Source organism: Columba livia, chromosome 2 (genome assembly GCF_036013475.1).
Source record: "Columba livia isolate bColLiv1 breed racing homer chromosome 2, bColLiv1.pat.W.v2, whole genome shotgun sequence".
Lineage (NCBI taxonomy): Eukaryota > Metazoa > Chordata > Aves > Columbiformes > Columbidae > Columba > Columba livia.
In genome coordinates, this window is record NC_088603.1 from 84,948,988 (window position 1) to 84,970,299 (window position 21,312).

General features: G+C 37.3%; 1 protein-coding gene across 6 annotated transcripts in view; it reads left to right on the forward strand.

Annotated features, from left to right (window-relative positions):
• Positions 1–21,312, forward strand: part of DNAH5 (dynein axonemal heavy chain 5) — a 151,561-nt gene that overhangs the window by 49,592 nt on the left and 80,657 nt on the right. For all 6 annotated transcript variants that reach the window (XR_010470345.1, XM_065052638.1, XM_065052641.1 and 3 more), the window contains exons 15-26: positions 2,161–2,367; positions 4,043–4,214; positions 5,579–5,724; positions 8,682–8,835; positions 9,336–9,578; positions 10,403–10,593; positions 10,676–10,775; positions 12,148–12,284; positions 16,106–16,307; positions 17,829–18,064; positions 20,212–20,430; positions 20,948–21,010. Coding sequence is in view for 5 of the 6 variants with exons in the window: in XM_065052638.1 (XP_064908710.1) it covers positions 2,161–2,367; positions 4,043–4,214; positions 5,579–5,724; positions 8,682–8,835; positions 9,336–9,578; positions 10,403–10,593; positions 10,676–10,775; positions 12,148–12,284; positions 16,106–16,307; positions 17,829–18,064; positions 20,212–20,430; positions 20,948–21,010 (2,070 nt within the window). In the remaining variant the exon portion in view is untranslated. The remainder of the gene's footprint in view (positions 1–2,160; positions 2,368–4,042; positions 4,215–5,578; positions 5,725–8,681; positions 8,836–9,335; positions 9,579–10,402; positions 10,594–10,675; positions 10,776–12,147; positions 12,285–16,105; positions 16,308–17,828; positions 18,065–20,211; positions 20,431–20,947; positions 21,011–21,312) is intronic.

The window sequence follows — 21,312 nt, forward strand, 5'->3', positions numbered from 1 at the left end:
AGACTAAGGAGGTTGTGTGCTTCTTGTTGGGCTACATATGCCTTCTTTGGCTAGATGATCTAGAGGTTAGATTTTATGACATGTTCCATTCCTTGATGGAGCAGTCAAATACATTCTCCTTTCATCTGTTACAAAATGACTGTAACATCCAAGGCATCTCCCCTGAACTGCTGCCTTTTTTTGTGAGGTCCTAGTGATCTGATTCTGATTGGTGTTAAAATTAAGAGTCTGGTTTCTCCTATAGTAGCATCAAATTGCACTTGGCAGCAATATAAGCCCCCTGAGCCTCCACTCAATAGGTGGGAGCAAAGGGAGGTGGATTTGAAGAGAATTTCAAGTTATTGAAAAAAGTACACATGCCTTGAAAATATACGAAAAGTATATCCACTTTAACATCAACGCGTTTGTCTACCAGATACAGCAAAAAACCCGTGACTATTTTTTCAGTAGTCCTTTCTCTCGAGGCAACAAGAGTGCAGATGGATGTGGACATGAGCTCCATAGAACACAAGGTGGAGCTGCTGCTTTACTGCTGAACGCGAGAAAAAGGCGAGGAGAGCAAGTGGCCTGTGGGGAATACAAATGCAACAGAAATACAGCTGTAGCTCCTACTACTTTTTATTCTTCAATGCAGTGGAAATAGTTAAGCTTAGTGGCGCTTTCTGATATTTCCGAATATTTTTCCACCATTTTCGCCTGTTCGTTACTGGATGGTTACCACCTTGTTTATCCACTTTTTTTTTTTTTTTTTTTTTAAATAGTATAAGATTTAAACCCATTATTTTTATACTATAGATGATGTTTGACTTAGACATATTAAAACAATAAAATACTGGGAAGTATGAAAGTTACTGTAATTCTATGGCAGCATATGATTTGTGCCTTCAAGGTATCTCTTATTTCTGTTACCAATATTTGTTATCTTAATAATGAAAATTACATGGAAAAAGCCATGAATGTGAGAGGCAGAGATTGATAATGGGAATAGTGAGTCTGAAGGCCAAAGAAGAGTGCAGTAAGATTTACTGGTGGACATTGCAGATAAAACATAAGCTCTTATTTAAGGCAACTTTGATTGAGCAGAGCATGACAACTTCACTGACAAAACTTGATTAGATAATTTCTTGAAAAATGCTGCTTAAAATGTCATCATAGTACCTAATACAGCTGAAGGAAGCAGTATAATCAACTATAGTTTGGACAGGAAAGGGGGTGCAAATTTTCAGTGTATATTCCATGAAAAAAGGAAAAAGTACACTGAAAGAAATCAATGGGTTATGAAACTCTTGCTTAAAAACAAGCTCCATCTCAATATAATGTGTTATATGAAATTGGAGAAGTGAATGAAGAACAATAAAACTATGTCAGCAAAAGAACAACTGGAAAAATAGGAAAAGCAGTGAAGTTTTTCATGTAGGAAGTACTTCCCTACTTAAGGCATGACTTCTTCCTCATATCAGCTAAATTTTCCATGTGTGGTTGGTGGGCTTATGAATGCTCTCCCTTCCAATTCCATGGGAAACAAATGGTATTCTAGTGTTCAAATAAGGCTGTTAAACCAGTAGTGTGATTAGGCTTCCCTTTTAAGAATTAAAAAACCCCAAACCTATAATAAACATTAATCTTAGTGTTTTCAAAAAATTGTGCAGAGATTGGATATAATTGGGAATTCTATTAAGATTGGAGTGTGATTTATCTATTAGGGAGTGTGAAACAAGTGAAAGGATGAACAAGGATAAGTTTATTCAAAAGATATCTGAAGAAGTTACCCAAGACTAATTTAGTTCATCAAGAAGGCTGTGTGCAGGCTTTTTACAGAATGTGTAATAAGTTTTAAGGAAATGAGAGTTCAAATGTAAGAGAATTGGAGTGAGAAAGTCCATGGCTCTGCTTTTTATGTTGGACTGTGGAATGCAGTTTATGATATCCAAGAACCAACAAAAAATTGTCTGTTGGATAAAGAACAGTTAATTTGATTTTTAAGCTTTTGGGTACTTAAATACAGTGTTAATCAAGCTTTGTTGTTGACTCATAATATATTAAACTTTATTGTCAGCAATACCTGATTTTAGTATCTGCCAAAGTGATACTTATGTCCAAAACAAAGTATTTAATTGTACTGGCTTGTCTGATCAGGAATGATGACTTTGTTTCCTGCAGATTGAATTAACTAAAAGAGGACTTCAGTCATCCATCTTGGTAAAAGCTCCAGAAACAGGCGAATTATTTGTGAATTTTGACCCTCAAATATTAACCTTAATCAGAGAAACAGATTGCATGACTCACATGTGCCTTGAAATACCACCATTTGCAAGTGTTATTCAACAGAAGAGAGACTGGTATAAGAAGATTGTCAACAATTTGCAGGTGGGTTTATTTTATTTATGTGTAATGTACATTAAGATGTCAAAGTTCTATATATATGGAAGAGGAAAAATGAAGACCAACTACTACACATTAGGAAAACGTTTGCAAATCTATTTTTTATCTTTATGACTGTATTGAGGCACTTTTAAAAAGGATTTGTTTGCTTTGTATTTTCTGTGAAGTCACTTCAAAGGTGGACAGGTTTAGGGAAGCTCTGCAGAGCTTGGGAAAGAGATGAGGAGGCAAGGAGGCTCACAAGGTGTCTCACTCTGCCTGCTTTCTAAATGATAAGCAATTTACCTCTCAGCAATAATGGAGTCAACATTACATACACTTTGTTTTGGAAGATAGCTGGGAGGGAGGAACAGCTGGTATGCCTTTAAAAAATGTAATGCATACGGCAAGCAGGAGCGTAGTTCCTGCACCACTGTTTTACGTAGATGTCTGTGGCATAGTTTTAAAAAAGGAAGATAAAACTTCCCCTTCTTTCATCTTTTAAATTCTTTGAATCATTTTGCCTGCCTATGAACAGACAAGGTTCTTGATGACACAAGATGAGGATTCAAAGACAGGTGTCCAGAAAACTATAGCTTCAAAGGGCTACTTGATTCTGAAATGATAAAAAAATGTCATATTAGGTCATAAAGTTATTGCAATGCAAGGATTGTTTTTTCCAAAACAGGTGAAAATAGATCAGCAGTTTAAAGATGCACTAGAAACCAAATACGATATTCATGTTCTGGTAAAGCTGATCTCTAATAGGCTGCTGAAAATTTCAAGTTCACTTAGATTTTTTTTTTTTTTTTTTTTTTTTTTTTTTCCTCCTGGAATATCTAATTAGAGCTGAAATTTACAACCCTTTTCTGTGTTGTGGTTTAGCATTGGTAGGCAGCTAAGCATCACACAGATGCTCGCTTACTCCCTGCGGTGGGATGGGGGAGAAAATCCAAAGGTTAAAAGAGAAAACATGTGGGTTGAGATAAGACAATTTAATAGGAAAAGCAAAAGCCACACAAGCAAGCAAAGCAAAATAAGGAATTCATTTACTAATTCCATCAGCGGGCTGGTGTTTATTCATGTCCAGGAAACCAAGGCTGTATCACAGTTGCTTGGGAAGACAAACACCATAGCTTTGAATATCCACCTTCCTTCTTTTTCCCCCAGCTTTTATTTTTAGAATGATGCTGTAGGTATGGAATATCTCTTTGACTAGTTGTGGTCAGCTCTCCCGACTGTGTTCGCTCCCAGGTTCTTTTGTATCCCCAGCCTCCTTGCTGGTTGAGCAGTGTGAGAAGTGGAAAAGTTCTCAATGCTGGATCAGCACTGTTCAGCAATATCCGAAACACCCATGTGTTATCTACACTGTTTTGGTTGCAGATATAAAACATGGTACCACACCAATATGAAAAAAACTAACTCTATCCCAACCAAAACCAGTACAATCTACAACAATGAATTTCCATGTGAAGTAGTACTTACATTATTGTAAAGAGCAACAAATAGTGAACTCCTGCCAAAAGTAATGAAAATATTTCCCAAACAGTTAATTATTAAATTATTTCAGCGATGTACACCCAGGGGATTTTTCATAATTTAGGTTGTGATAAATATGTGTATGTGAAGAGGTTCAAATCAGTGTATGTCAAGTAATACTTTTATTCTCTATTTATTTCAGATGATGCTGGCAGAATATAAAAGAATTAAACTAAAAATACAACACCCTATGGAACAACTGATGACTCCTTGGTTAGCAAGTGTAGATGATGCTATACAGCCAGGTCTAATGTTTCTGACCTGGACATCCTTGAATATTGAGAAATATATTAATACAGTTTTTCACAAGCTAGGTAAGTTACTTGCCTCCTTCCATTAACTTCTGCTTGTCTGTTTCTATGCAAATGCAAGCTATATTATTACTATCCTTTATATGATTTGCACTTAATTGACTTACATGTGAAAGAAATTGGAATTTTCATCTGACCTGTACTTCAGGAAACCTCTGCTTTATAACAACACTTTTTTTTTGTTTCACATATTTGTCAAATTTTTACTGAGGGGTTGGACTAGATGAGGGGGATTGGACTAGATGAGTGGGACTGGACCAGATGAATTTACGAGGTCCCTTCCAATCCCTAACATTCTGTGATTCTGTAATATGGATGGGATGGCAGTTAGAGTTAAACCAAGCATAAGGTAGTGTGCAAAAGGTCCTGTGTATTCTGTAATCTCAGAATGATATTTACTTTTTAAAAGAGCTCCTAGGTTTCAGACTTTTTTTAATCTTGCCTTTTGTTTCTATAATGTACAAAACATGTTCACAGGGAATAATCTCAACTGAGTTGACGCTGTCCCTGCTCAATAGCTTTTCATATTAACCTTTTTATTTTATACATCAGTCTTTTTAAAACTCATGCACACACATTTTGGGCAACAGCTTTATTAAATAGATGAGCTTGTATTTTTTCCAAAGATTATCACAAGATTTCACTGAGACGCATATTGTTTCTGAAGGTACCAAGTTCCTTTTACTTCAGCTTAGTTACTACATCAAACTTTTTTTTTTTTTTTTTTTAAATTATGTAAGTAGTTATAGTGGGCATTTTCTTTACTTGAAATGGCAAATTAAAATGCATTTTGGATGCTAACTTGACATTACACTCAATTAAATTTTGAATAATACAAGTGGTTTGAGTCTGGAACAGGCACCTTGCTGCTATTTCAATTTCAGCGTTGAAAGCAAATTGCTATTAAACTCCGAAAATTCTAGTGACTTTTTTTTTTCTGTTAACTATTATTTGGCTTCTAATAAGGACAGACATTTTAGTTGTCAAAAGTTTCTGTTGCTAGTATGTTCTCCAAGTGGTAACTAGTTCAAGCTATAGGAGAAGTATTCTGGGACCTGAATTGAATTTTAATGTATTTGTGTTTGAAATGCATATACTTTAAGCTCATTTTATACATGCTTATAATATTTTGCCTGGTATCTTTTAGGATCTAGGTAATATATGCTAGATGAGCATATGTTATGCTATGATTTCAATGGCAAACCTTGCCATGAAAGTTTACATATTTGAAGTGAGTTGGTTAAGGTGTAGAATTCATATAAAATTGAACAGAATATTTTGTTGAAGTAGAAATTCAAGCAGGTCCCTGCAAAGACAACTGTTTCAAACTTTTAATCTTGTCTTTAATCTTCTGTTTGCTTCAAAAGCTGGGCTGGAGTTATTGCTTGACCGAGTGAATGACTTGGTTGAATTTCGCATTGATGCTGTCCTTCAAGAAATGGGCAGAGTGCCACTCTGTAAGCTGCCTGAAGATGAACCACTGAGCTGTGAGGAATTTCTCCAAAAGACCCAGGTTATTAGATTAAAGTTTCATAAAGAAGTGTTCAATAACTTTGAATTAAACTGTTTTCCATTTTTTATATAAGATAAAATCAGTGCAGACTTAATGAAGCATGCGAAGGAAAATAAAGTAAGGAAATTCCTACTTGCTTGGCTGGAACCTCAAAAAGGAACAAAAAATACCAAATGCAAAGAGACCAGAGCTGTTATTTTCTGAGCTTAATAATGTCAAGCCAATTACTGTATGATATTTCTTTTATGCTTTGATATCACTCTGTCAAAATTTAATTGCAAGGTGACAATAAACTATGGCAGATGCTCTCTGTTAATTCTGCCCCACATATGAAAACGTCCTTGCTAAGGGAAGGTGATAGGAAGGTAGGAAGGAAAAAGGGAGACAGACTTCAAGTTGGAAAGGTTTTTAAAGGCCTTACTAATGCTACTAATAAATAGAGAAAATATACGTAACATACAAAAACAGTCTTGAATATGCTGGGTAGCAACAGGGTTGCCCGGTGTGGAGTTGGCATGACTCCAGCAGCTGCAGGGCAGGCACCCGGAAGTCCTCAGTGGGACTTTACTGCAAAACAGAACTGGATTCAGGGATGCAGTGTCTTAGGGCTTGGATTGCAGGGACGACAGGCAAGGTCCTTTTCAGATGCTGGCCATGGTTGAAGAGAGAGAGAGAGAGACCCTCATGATCTCCCTCTTATACAGGGTGTATGACATGTATGGGATGGAATACTCAGTTGATCAGTTTTAGTCACCTGTTCTGTTCACTCCTTGCAAATATGCCCCTATCGTGACGGAACATGTGAAATCTTATCAGAATTCCTGATTGTTATAACAATAAATCTAAACACGAGCTTCTTCTGCATTCCATTGGTTGCCCTTATCAGTCCAGAGCACAGCGTCCGAAAAACAAGCAGGCAAAAATTCAGAAAACTGCACTTACTTAGAAGGCACTTAGAAGAACTTAGCTGAAAGGAAAATTCCCTAAAAGAGAACTGGTCTTTTTTTTTTTTTTTTTTTTTTTTTTTTTAACAGAACCAGGACACACTCAAATGTTTTTCCTCCGCGATAGTGTCTTTTTCTGTTGTTGTTGCTTGTTAGTGCCTTTGAATATGGGAATTGCCCATCTGATGCCTGTGTACTGCATAACAAGTGCACTTTGTTGCCTGGGAGAGTAAATACTACAGAAATGATTGTGTACTGAATACCTCTGTTAATCTCAAGCTCTCCTGAGTTGATAATGAACTATCCAAAACACACTCACAAGTACCTGGATAAAAGTGTTCTGGGAGGATCCCTTTCCTTCACACCATCAAAATACTTTTTATGTTGAGGAGCATTAACTGTAAGCATGTCAGTTGTTAGCCAGTTAGAAAGCTGATTGAGCTAGTAATAAAATTGAATGGCAGAATGATTTTTATGAGGCCACAGTGAGATATTCTGCCATTTTAGGATATTATGTCTACCTTGTATTTTCTCCTGAAATAAACCTTGTTTTGGAAAAGATTGTAGAAGATCATGTAGGTAATCTTTGTCCCTGGCCTCTTGTAGCAATAAATGCTACGAATCAAAGCTTGGTTTATCTTAATGTACTTAGCTTTTTGGCCTTTCCTCTTTTGTCTCATCTTGTTGTTAAATACATAGTAAAACTTAAAATAATATTTTATGGAAGGAATAATTATTTGTAAACTACACAGTCCATAGTTTTTTTTTTTTTTTTTTTTTCCTGGGTTTATCCTGCTGCTGCTTTCCTGGTAGGGCTGATAGTAAAATGTATATTCACTGAAGTAAAAATATGTGAGAGTGGACACAAAAAACTTCTCAGGACTGTGTGATAATTGATACTGCTTCATGTTGATCTTCTGCAAGAAAACTTGAACTGCTACATAGCAATTACAACACCACAACAGCCAATCAATTTGAGTTAGCAGAGTAAGTGGTATACTAACCCTGGTTACAGGTATAATGAAAATGGTAACAGCGTTTGTAATCTAATTGTAGTTTTTAATTAGAAGGGACTAGAAATAAGTTCTGTTGCCTGACAGTTGTGTTTAAGGTTCTAAAGAAGTTTCTGCAAAAAAAGTAGTTATACAGTGGGGAAAAATACAGAATACTTTGTTTAGTATAATAGTTGCTGTGATATTGAAAATCAGATCTGCTTTCTCTCTCAATTAGACTGAATCAAATTTGGAAATGACTGAATCTTGCTAATGGCTGAATTTTTCCGATCATCGGATTTTAAGTAAATGGAAGTAGCCAGGTTTGATTAAGCTTAAAGAAAAAGGGGATAAAAAAAGCAGAAAAAATGAAGAGGCAGTTATAGTTAAAAATGATAATTGGCTAAAGCATACATGGTCAATTTTACCATAAATATTTAAGAAAAAACTGCACAGTACTTTAATACATTTCTGAATGTTATTATGACTCATTCTTTGATTTCTTCTACCCCCAGTTAATAATTTCTTGTTTGTTCTAATAATAAATATAGCTTTTGATAGAATTTATCTCCTGTCTAGCTATAAACAGGAAATATGATTGGCTGATACTTCTTAAGGAACAACCAAGAAATGTAAAGTGACAATGATGGAAGGAAAATTTAAATCTTCCACATCTAAATTGGAAAGTTAAGAACATAAAGAAGCACTTGCTTTGGGGAGCTCTTTAATGGAACTGGGCTCTATAAATATAAATTTATGAGCCTAACTGTGGATGAGTCTTGATTTAGGAAACAAGCCACAGCAATTTTGAAAGACATTTATGATGTCTTGTTTGACACAACAAAGAGCACAGCACTAAATAGTTTGGAACAAACCAATTTAAAGATAATGTTGTGTATTGATCTTGTTTTTCCACAAATCTGAGGCCTTGACATTTGTGTTAATAAAGGCTGCAATGACCGTGAAATAGACATGAGAACTGGGAAGATAAGAATGTATGTTTGTTTTGGTTTGATAACAGGAGCTCTGTATAAAAGCTTCTCGGACTTTACGTTTAAAAAGCTTGCTGGTGGAAGATGCTGCTAATGAGCTGATTAACATGTTACTTGACATTGAGGTACATCTCAGAGAAGAAAATGAGAAGTCAGTTGTGCCCACTAGGGAAAAAATTGCAGGTAAGAAAATTGTACTGTAGCTCCGTGCTTATGTTTCTTTTGCATGATGATAGTATGTATTGGGGCAATATTGTAGATTAGCTGACTGAAGTATTAATCAGTATCTAACATTTAAAGACATCTGTTTGAATTTGCCTAGGTAATGGATCATCTAACAATCATCTGTCATCTGCAAATTAGGTCAATGTTATCAGTCTAACTTGCATGTTGAAATGTTAATGTCGTAGATGCAGCTGCTTACAGGCCTTGGTTAATTGCTGCACTTCCTAAAGAATATTAAAAATAATGTCTAAATTTTTGTGGTAATCATGCCAGTTTGTACTAAAGAGAAAAGGTGGATGGGAGTAAAATGACTTTTACATTGAGGTACAAACTACAAATGAGTAAAATCTGCGCTTCTGGAAAATTAATCTGTATTTCAGACGCCAGTGGAGGTGTTGCTTTATTGTGTTTTCGAGTACCCTAAGTCAGTTTTACTAACTAGATTCATGGTATTTTAGCAACAGAAGAAGAAAGAAGATCAAAAACCTTGACTTCCTCCCATAATTCCAGTGAGATATGGGCTGGACTGTCTTTTCCAGAGAAGAGGAAGAGAACAGATTTAGAAATATTGGAGGAAGAAGCCAATGAACTGCTTTCCTACTTCTATCATTGTAATGCTGATGCCCTTTTGAAAGTCACTCGAAACACTCTGGAGACCATACGCAAACGCATCCATTCTTCTTCCATGATCAGCTTCTTAGGTGGCCATATTGCAGTACTTTGCTTTCTTAGACTATAAAAAGAAATACATAAATGTAATATCCCAGAGCTAAGAGCCACATATGTAAATGAGGGAATAACAAAGGGAGTTTGAATAAGCTGTCTTGTTAAATCACAGTTGATAACAGTATATTTGCAAAGGATTTTTTTCCCTGTAACAGTAGGAATGCATCATTGCAATGCTGTTTCTCTTAGGACTGACTGTACTGTTCTGAAACTGGATATTATGTTTGGAGCTGAACTTGATAAGTGATTACCCATGTAACATTGGCTTTTACATAAAACTGTGTGAAAAAAACAATAGAGAAATAAGTGTGTTCTCTTTCTCTTATCAATTGCCTTTAGATCTGTTTATCCATTATGATGGAATGCTCTTTTGAAGTGTGTTCTTGTTATATACTTTGAAGAAACAAAAATAAAGGCATTTGTATTATATTTGGTCTCTATAGCACATAAGGCATACAATATTATGAGATTCTAAGGAGTTTTTATGCCCAGTTTAGTATGCTGGCTGGGCCTACAATCCAGATGTTAAAATACTCTGCTAAACAGCGTTTAGCTGCACAGAACGAGTTGAAGAGGAGAGTCAGGGAGAGAAATAGCTTGGCACTTAGTTTCTGTTTGTGCTGCTATAGATTTTACATCTTGTGAATTACTCAGGAATATTTTTTTTCCTTAAGAAATTACACTCAATACTCAACACTAGGGTAGATGTATAGGTTTATATCTTTACAGTGCCTAGTTTGATATCTTGAAAAAAGTGAATAACCTTTTTGTTGTTATTGTTGTTTTGTTTTTCATTTAGAAAACCACAACGCTTTGAAGCAGAAAAAAAATGCTTATCCTATAATTAGGACTAGTATCAACCTATCTATCCCTAATATCATCATGACACCTTCTTTGGATGAGGTACAGCAGACACTTAATAAAGCTGTAGATAGTATTGTGAAAGTAACAAAAGGAGTTGGACAATGGAGTAAAGAGAGAATATCCAAGGTTTGTGTCTTTAACAGCCTTACTTAAAACTAATGTTTCAAAACTACTAAAAATAGAAAATGAAATTTTATGTCTTCCTCAGAAGAAAATGTTAGAGGGACAAGTGGCTGTGTCACAGTGTGAAAGCAGAGACAGCGATTCTGATGATGGAATGAAGGAGACTGGAAAGAAAAACATTCATGGTAATAAATAAACTCTGACATAGCTGAATTTGAATGTTAGCTAAATGTGATTTATATGGAATGTATTAAGGGATATGAAATACAAAATGCATCAAAGGTAGTAGAATGAAGACTTCATAGATTTTAAACTACCTTGGAGGAGAAATATGATATAATAACAACGCCAGGGCATCTCTTTGTGATTAGAAACTAGTCTTGCCCAAAGACACTTATCTTTGTGTGGATTTGAGTAAGGAGATTTTTTTTTGTGCGTCTCAGAGCATTGCACTGCTTTGGGTTCTACCTGCAGCATGTAAAAGGCTGATAGGGTGCCAGCTTGGGCAACATAGTAGAAACTGTGAATGAGTTTGGAAAACAATTATAGTCACCATTGCTGTGCAAAAGTTATTTTGTGATTTGCCAGTGTGGTTTGTAACTTTGCATGTTCAAATGGCATCTTAAAACTTGTGCTGAAACTCCTTTAAGCAGGGTAAGTTGAACTTAAACAAAACCTGGTATTGAATAGAAATTTCTATATAAATTGCAGTATTGGTGGAAAGAGGGTTGTGTAAAGGATTGAATAAATTAAATTTCTAAAAGGATTTTTACTTAATCTGTTTTGTGATCAGACATGGAATTAAGTTATTTGAGGTATTAATTCAAGCAAATTTTATGATGGTATCTTTGATTGCTGGGTTTTGCTTGTCTGAAATGGTTTAGAATAAAGTCTAATTAATTGTTCTACTTTGTGCTTCAGGTACTTCAAAAATATATTGAGTTTTTTAAAGTTAGATCCCTCTTAAATACCTAAAGTGTAAGAAAGTAATACTTAAGCAGGTTAAGAGATGAAATTGTTCTTTCTCTTGTACAAGTTTAAATGAGAAATGATGTTAAGTTCTGTCTTGTGGGTTTTTGCTAACTGAGGGATCTTCCTTTTATCTTTTTTTTTTTTTTTTTTTCCCTTTTGAGGACTGGCTATGATCATCTTCTCAGATTTATTGTAATTTTTATTTCAGATTGTCAGTTGTGGTCTACCCCACATTATTTCAGAAAAGTAAAATAATTTACAGATTTGCTCAATACTGACATATCAGTAAACCAGGTGTGGTGTACAGAATGAAACTTGAGGAGGAGTGAGAAAAAAGGAAATATTATATTTGGAAGACTGGAGTGGAACTTGTTCTGAATTAGAGAAAATACCTAGAAGAAACAAGTTTCTAATTATATTGTCTACCTAGACTTCTAGTTGCCTTCTTGATTAACAAGAACATATCACTTTAAAATGCATGCTTATTGAAAAATAGGTCATTAGTTTTTTGTCTATAGGAATTTGCTTGACCTAAGCAATATGTCTGTCTTAAAACTGCTTTTGTGTTTGACTCTGCTTTTATAGATAGTGTGTCAGATGCAGCATCACTCAGTTTGTCTGATCCAGTGCAAAGCCAGGACTTCTTCAAGAGTGTTTCAGAGAACAAAGAAGTTATTAAATTAGTATCTTTACTCAGCACTGCTATTAATTCGACAAAAAGGGTAAGGCAATCAAGATGTTAATTTACTATCACTATCCAAGGGATCTTCATGTATTGCTTTTAATATCCTTGGGTAATATGAGTAGATATATAAAGCAGTGGTTAAACATATGAATGAAAAAATGTAGCATGGTGGATGGAAAACATGTGGCTGTAAATTTGCTTCTATGCTTTGAAAGTGTAACATGGATTGAGTACTCTGCTCAAAAATTTATGAGATTTTGAATATCATATGGAGTAAAACTTGGGTCTGATTAAAAACATACTTCCAATTGGTAAAACATGATAAAAAACTCTAACTATAGTTGAGTTGTATGTATTTAACATAGGAATGGTAGCAAGTGTGTTTTATTCACATAGACATTCTAATGAAGCCAATATGACTTCTGACCTGTTATGAAGAATTTATCAAGATTTTTGGAAGAAAATTGGCTGTCAGCTTGGCAATTGTATAGTGCTGCACAGGATTTGCTACGGGAGATCACAGTATCACAGTATGTTCGGGATTGGAAGGGACCTCAAAAGATCATCTAGTCCAATCCCCCTGCTGGAGCAGGAACACCTAGGTGAGGTCGCACAGGAACATGTCCAGGCGGGTTTTGAATGTCTCCAGGGAAGGAGACTCCACAACCCCCCTGGGCAGCCTGTTCCAGTGCTCTGTCACCCTTACTGAGAAGAAGTTTTTTCTCAAATTTAAGCGGAACCTCTTGTGTTCCAGCTTGATCCCATTACCCCTTGTCCTATCATTGTTTGCCACCGAGAAGAGCCTGGCTCCATCCTCATGGCACTCACCCTTTATATATTTATAAACATTAATGAGGTCCCCCCTTAGTCTCCTCTTCTCCAAACTAAAGAGACCCAGCTCCCTCAGCCTTTCTTCATAAGGGAGATGCTTCACTCCCTTAATCATCTTCGTTGCCCTACGCTGGACCCTCTCCAGCAGTTCCCTGTCTTTCTTGAACTGAGGGGCCCAGAACTGGACACAATATTCCAGATGTGGTCTCACCAGGGCGGAGTAGAGGGGAAGGAGGACCTCTCTTGATCTACTAGCCAACCCCCTTCTACTACACCCCAGGATGCCATTGGCCTTCCTGGCCACAAGGGCACAGTGCTGGCTCATGGTCATCCTGTTGTCCACCAGGACCCCCAGGTCCCTTTCCCCTACACTGCTCTCTAATATGTAATTTCCCAACCTGTACTGGAAACTGGGGTTGTTCCTGCCCAGATGCAGGACTCTACACTTTCCCTTGTTAAATTTCATTAGGTTATTCCCCGCCCAACTCTCCAGCCTGTCCAGGTCCCGCTGGATGGCAGCACAGCCTCCTGGCGTGTCAGCCACACCTCCCAGCTTAGTGTCATCAGCAAACTTGCTGATAGTACACTCTATTCCCTCGTCTAAATCGTTAATGAATATATTGAATAATATTGGCCCCAGCACTGACCCCTGAGGCACTCCACTAGATACTGGCCTCCAACTAGACTCCGCACCATTGACTACCACTCTCTGGCTTCTCTCCTTAAGCCAGTTTGCAACCCACCTCACTACTCTATTGTCTAGACCACACCTCCTCAACTTAGCTGTGAGGATGCTGTGGGAGACTGTGTCAAAGGCTTTACTGAAGTCAAGGTAGACCACATCCACCGCTCTGCCATCATCCATCCACCTTGTTACATTCTCATAAAAGGCTATGAGGTTGGTCAAGCACGACTTACCCTTGGTAAAGCCATGCTGACTGCCACTAATAACCCTCTTATCCTTGATATGCCTTGAGATGGCACCAAGGATAAGCTGTTCCATTACTTTCCCAGGGACAGAGGTAAGGCTGACCGGTCTATAATTACCCGGGTCCTCCTTCTTGCCCTTTTTGAAGACTGGAGTGACATTTGCTTTCCTCCAGTCCTCAGGCACCTACCCCGTTTCCCAAGACTTGGCAAAGATGATGGAGAGCGGTCCAGCAATGACTTCAGCCAGCTCCCTCAGCACCCGCGGATGCATCCCATCTGGACCCATGGATTTATGGATGTCCAGACTATTTAATTGTTCCCTAACCCAGTCCTCATCGACTAAAGCAAACTCCTCCATTGACCTGGCTTCATCCGGGGTCTCAGGGGTACAGGGCTCCCCAGGACAGCCTCCAGCAGAGTAGACAGAGACAAAGAAGGCATTCAGTAATTCTGCCTTCTCTGTATCTTCTGCCACCAGAGCACCCACCCCATTCATCAGTGGGCCTACATTGCCTCTGGTATTAGTTTTATCTGCTATGTATTTGAAAAAGTTCTTTTTGCTGTCCTTGACCCCTCTCACCAGCTGTAATTCTAAGGAGGCCTTGGCTATCCTAGCTGCCTTCCTACATCCTCTAACAGCAGCCTTATATTCTTCGCAAGTGGCCAGCCCCTGCTTCCACGACCTGTAAACTCTCCTTTTCTGCTTGAGCATACCCAACAGATCCCTATTCAACCACGCAGGCCTCCTGGCTCCCTTCCTTGACTTTCTTCGTGTGGGGATGCTCTGATCCTGAGCGTGGAAGAAGCAATCTCTGAATGCAATCCAGCTATCTTGGGCCCCTTTTCCTTCAAGCAGTCTTGCCCATGGGATTTCCCCCAGCAATTGCTTGAAAAGGCCAAAGTTAGCCCTGCTAAAGTCCAGGGTTGCAATTCTACTTGCTATTCTGTTCCTGCCACCCAAGATGCTGAACTCCACCATCTCGTGGTCACTGCAACCCAGGCAGCCCTCAACCTTTACTGCTTTCACCAGACCCTCCTTGTTAGTGAGGATGAGATCCAGCAGTGCACCTCTCCTAGTCGGCTCCTCCACCATCTGCATGAGGAAGTTATCATCAATGCACTGGAGGAACCTCCTGGACTGTGGCTGGCTGGCTGAATGGTCCTTCCAGCAAACATCAGGAAAGTTAAAATCACCTACAACAACCAGGGCCTGTGACTGTGAGGCCACTCTCAGCTGCCCATAGAAGGCCTCATCAACTTCCTCAGCCTGATCTGGTGGCCTGTAACAGACGCCCACAACAGTGTCACCCCTGCCAGCCTGTCCCTTGATCCTGACCCATACACTCTCAACTCGCTCGTCATCCACTCCTGGGCAGAATTTAGTACATTGTAGTTGCTCTCTCACATAGAGAGCAACTCCATCACCACGCCTGGCTGGCCTGTCTTTCCTGAAAAGGGCATAGCCATCCATGACCGCATTCCAGTCATGTGAACTGTCCCACCATGTTTCCGTAATTGCCACCAGATCATAAAAGATTAGGAGATACCTTAAGAGATATGGATCATTTATTTGCCATTTTCTTATTCTATACACTCTCTAGTAAACTGTAGGTATTGAACTGATATTTCTTTGGGGAATTTTGCATCAAGTTCCTCCAGCCTTACGAAAGAGCCTTGCCAGGTGGAAATTTTTGACACAAAGCTTTGTAACTTCAGTGGTACTACTGCCCAACTAGTTTTCAATTGCTAGTCCAGTAAGTGGTAGGGAAGGATGAGTATACTGGATCCTAGTCTTAAGGGAGCATTTTACTTCCTAGTGATTCCCAGAATTTTCTTGACTGAAGAATCACTTCATTGGAAAATACTATAACTGATTTGACAAATTGAATGTGATTAGCATACAGTTCTTGGCAAAACTTGTGATTGCTAATGGAAATAGCTTTAGCATAAATTTGCCAGCAGCCTTATGTTCAGTGAGGTGATACAACCTGCTCCACTATGGAGTCCTTAATGTATTCTAATAAGCAGATGCTAAGAAATTATATGTATGCTATATATATAATGCTGAGAATCTCTCTTTGAACTAATGTGTTTCAGGAAGTCCTTACAGCATTGGACACTTTCAGTTGTTACCACCATATATGGCAGAGGGACAAGGAGGAAAACATTAATAAATTAATGATGGGAAAGCCATTACTCTCTGAATTTGAATCTGAAATTCTGCATTTTCAAGACTTGGAGTTGAAAATCAATTCTGAGCCTGAATACATCTGTGTGGGAGCTATCGCATTGTACACCGGTAGAGTTCAGCTTTCCACTTCTCTCTTGAGACATGTACTTTCTGACTCCTGTAGGAAGCAGAGATGTTGCTTAGTTTTGGAAGGGTGACCTGGGTTAAAGATAGAGAGTCAGAGAATGGCTGTTTGCTGATTTGGCTGTAAATGTATGCAAACAAAACGCTAGTGCAAGGACATCTGTGAGGCTCAGCTGGAGTTTCTTCCCCCACCTGGATACTTTTGCTCACTTATGAGGTGGATGGTAGATATTTGTCTATCGTTCTGTCACTGACCCCCGTAGCTACATATTTTATCAGAGTAAGATGTTTATGTCGATTTTCTGCTTTCCTGGCTGCATATAACGAGACAGCTGAAAAGCCTTCTGTTTAACATAGCTAGTTAAGTGAAACATGCATGTTGTTGCTGATTCCTTTTTTACCATGAAAATGAGGCTCAAAATATATATATAAAACACACACATATATTTGTTTTTTGTAGCTCAGGTTCCACAACACTTTACTATTTTTTTATAAGCATTTTATAGCAGTATATCAGAAAGAACAGTTGGGAACTGTGATGGACTGTAAAAAATGCATGCAAGTGATTTTGCAGTGCATGTCAAAACTGAGGAAGCAGAATATTTTTTTCATTAGGAAAGAGTGTCAATCAAATGTCTTTGATTATATCATAAGGCAAAGAACTAGAGAAACAAGCTGGCTGTTGAAACTCAGTGGAGGTGAGGTAGTTCTGAAATTCAATAAATCAAAAAGACCATCAAGTGTGAGAGCTAAGCATGGGAAGAGGCACCGTGTCAAAAGGAAGACACATGAAATCTGCACAGGGAATGAACATTAACAGGGTCGAAATTATATCCAGCTAAAATTTTATATAGTGGTTATTTTGGTATTGTTTTTTGACTGTTTTGTTGAGAACTGGGAGGAAGAAATTTGAATTTAATGGCAGAGTTTTAGAGAAATGGAGTGGATTGTTTCAAAATAGGGCAGTAACTCAAGAAAACTTCAGTTTTCTCTCTAAATGTTTGTTACTTGTTTACACTGATGCTACAGATGAAACTTATAAAAATTAAGTGGTTGATGGACCATTTGGTTTCATTAAAACTCAGATCAAACTTTCTGTGTCTTCAGTTTCCCTAATCAAACTCTTAGCCCCACATTATTTTTTTTAAAGATTAAGTTTTGAAAAGATTTTAAACTTAGACCAATTTGTTAGTGACGTGTAGGACAGAAATAGGTGTAATGATATGTATGATGAACAAGATGACAAGTGTGGAGTCCAGCCTCATCTTTCTAGTAGGAAGGATGAGATATTCTGAGAAGATTATGAGGAAAGCAATGGTGAATCACAAACAATCCTCTAAACCATTCAAAGGTGTCGATGTGATTTTATCTTCTCTGTACGTGGGTGGTTAGGCTGGAAAACCAGAACTGGAAGCAAAGGGAACACACACAGAAAAAAAATTAACAGTACGTCTTAAAAAAATATCTACAATATCTAACTGTCTATTCATTGTTCAATGTTTTTAGCTGATCTGAAGCTGGCATTGAGAGCAGAAACCAAAGACTGGATTAATTTATTGGGTTGCCATTGTAATAAGAAGTACCGAACAGAGATGGAAGCAATTTTCACTTTTATAGAGGAAACTAGCAAGAAGCTGAATCGTCCCATCAAGGATTTGGATGATATAAGAATAGCCATGTCAGCTTTAAAAGAGATTAGAGAACTACAGATCTCCATTGACTCTCAAATTGGGCCCATTGAGGTAGTTAACAGGAATTTTTTATGCATGGATACTGTTTCAACAGAACAATTGTTTTCTGGGTTAAAGCTTACCAGTGAACTTTGAAAAGCTGTGGTTTAATATATGTTAGATGTTGGGTGGCAGACCTGTTGTATTCCTGTAAACTTTTTTTGCATGAAATTCTGATTTGGATAAATGTAAACTTGTTGAGGTGAGAAGTGGTCTAGTGAATAGTGCAGAAATTGAGTGATATAGGTAGAGGGAAGATGAGAATACAAGTATTTAATACAAGAAAGTTTTTGGTACTTTGTGGAATGTGCGTGGAAAGCATTGATTTTCCTTTTTTTTTTTTTTTTATGTATTTTATTTTATTTTTTTAGCTTAGCCTGTGAAAGAGGACAAAGCTAACGTTAGGAAGATAATATGAGAATGCATGAGAATGATTGCCTTATCAGCTATATCATGGGTTGAAATAAACATAAACAGTTGACTTCCTTAAAGAAGTTCACTTACTAGAATACATTAATTAAACATCTGACAATGTAGGGGCTTCTGATCAAATGGCAGGGTTAAAAACAGATAAGTAACTGTTTCTCCACATTCCTGACCAGAGTCTGGGTTTCAGAATACTATAGTTCTGCAAAATTCACCATTGGTTAGACGTTCAGTCAAATATTTTTTTCCTAAGGCATGTTAATAAGTCCTGACTGCCCCTAATTTTATTGTCAGGGTTGTGTCTTTGTTGTTTTAAATAAAGGTAACTTAACACAGGATTTTAATCCACCAAATACTGACAATTCTATTATTTCATTTTGGAGATGCAACAACTGTGTTTACTGTCAGTCAAGTGCCTTGCACCTGTTTTCTCTGAGATGAGTTAAGTTATGGAATGCAGTATGTATTCATAGGGGCAAATACTGGAAATGAGTGTGAAGCCCTTCCATATTTCACAGAATACAGCTTAGAAGGAATGTATCTCTCAGTCTTAGAAGCTGTGAGGATCTCACTAGTTGTATGGAGAAGCAAGAGTAGGAGAAGCGTGGTGAGAAGCAAAGCATATCTGGAGCTGGAACCTTCTGTGAAACTGTAATACGTAATGGAATCTCTTAGGAGATGACATTTTGGAGTTTCTGCTAAGACCTGTCCTGGTTTGCCACGTGATGTGGAGCCAAGGCAAAAGCCGTAGTAGCCCAGGATTCCAAGTGCTCCGGTTCTGCAAGGAGGAGCTCTGAGTCCCTAGGCATAAGGAGTTAGCCTTCAGATTTATGAAACTGAGGTTGATGTATTTTCCAAATAGTGGGGTGACAGACAGTTATATTTCCATTTTTGCAATTTGTCTGCAATTTGATGAAACTGGAAAACATAAATTGAAGTAATTCCACTTTATACAAAAATTTTCAGATGAAAATGTTATGCTACAAGATTCTTTGCTACCCTACCTTATAATAATTTACAGTAAGCAAATTTCAGTCCTGTTTTTATGAAACTTGACTAAGGGTTTCAGTAGGTGGAGCGGTTGTACATTGGTGGTATGAGTGGTGATCAATATTCTGAGAAAAAAAGGACCATCAAATAGTTCTTCAAGTATATTGCTCATTCTGAATGATGTCCCCTGTGACAAGTTATAACATTTGAAATAGTTGCAACATGTTAGTTGTGGTAACTTTTGATGTGATTTCCTAATTCATTTTGTTGAAAACAAGAAGTAGGGCTTACAAGTCTTTATGGAGAAGTTAGTTCACTTCACTTACTTGAAGGCCTCTGCTTGGATGCTTTCTCATGGCCCACCTCCTGTAATATTCAGCTTGGGTCACAGCTGAAGGCATGGATCAGAAAAACATTCTTATTAAAATGAAACTATAACCTGTAGACTTAAGGAGTATTTTAGCTGGAAATAGCTTTTTAGAGAGGGCACTAGGGCAAGTAATCTATCCTAAAGCAAAATGCTATGTGAAAGGCAAGGAGTTAAGGAGAACTAGCTAGTTTTCATATTAATATTTCTTCCAGTTTTATATTGGTTTGCCAGATTGTGATAATTACTATGCAAACAGAAGAGGTTTTCTTTTTCTAACAAATCATTCTCTGTTCTTAAAAATCTGAAATGTTAGTATACATATATGTGTAAAATTAACTTCAGTTACCATTTTGTGTATCCAACATTCTGACAGGAATCCTATGCTATGTTAAACAAATATGATCTACTTGTGGCCAAAGAAGAGACAGAGAAAGTGGACACTTTGCACTACACTTGGGAAAAACTGCTAGTCCGTGCAAATGAAGTGCAGAATGATCTCATTGCTTTGCAGCCAAACTTCAGAGGGGAGCTTATTAGTACTGTCAAGACCTTTACTGAAGACTGTGCACAGTTCTATTCAGATTATGATCAGGCAAGTTTTAGTGTTGTATGTATTTTATAAGAGAAATTTTTGAGGAGCAGTTGGAGCATGGAAAGATTGTGGAATTGACTAATTAATGGGATGTGCTTCTACTGTCTGAAGAAGATATTTATTCTTGTTAATGTGGTATTTGAGTTTCAGTGCAGGGCAGGGATTGGTTATTTTTTGTATGGTGCTAAAATATATAATGCTTGTAACTAGCTCTTAAAGATTAACACTTGAAACATTTAGGGTTTATGATAAATATCAAGTTAGCATGAGCAAATATGAAGATTTGGATTGATGAGAAATTATGTTAGAATGAAAGAAACATTTTCTGATGTTATGAGAACAAATGACTGAAGCTCATATTCTTTCTCATGTCAAATATGAGTCAAACTCAATCAGTCTTGTATCATCTTCTAAGTAATTGTGATTTTTACTCGAAAAAGGAGCTACCATTGCCTAGCTTTTACACTATTTTATATATATATATATATATGTATAATATTTTTTTTTTTTTTTTTAGCATGGGCCAATGGTGGTTGGTTTAGAGCCTCAGGAAGCCAGTGACAGGCTTACTATGTTTCAGGTACTGTTAATTCTAAGACATTGCTTAATATTTATTGCAAGTAAACTAACAGCTGAAAGCTCTGAGAATGAATCAGAGTAGTTGAAGTAATTGTCGTTGATACATAAGGTTACTGATTCGGCAAAGTCTGTTTTAACTTAATGAAGGCTAAGTTGGCTTTTTTCTGGGCCTTTGCAAGGAATGCTGTTTAAAATAATTTTTTTTTAGGACCTAAGAGAAAGACCGCATAGATAATGAATAATAATTACCAGATTCAAGTATCCTGATGAGACCCTACTCTCAAGTTTAGTTTATTTGGCTAT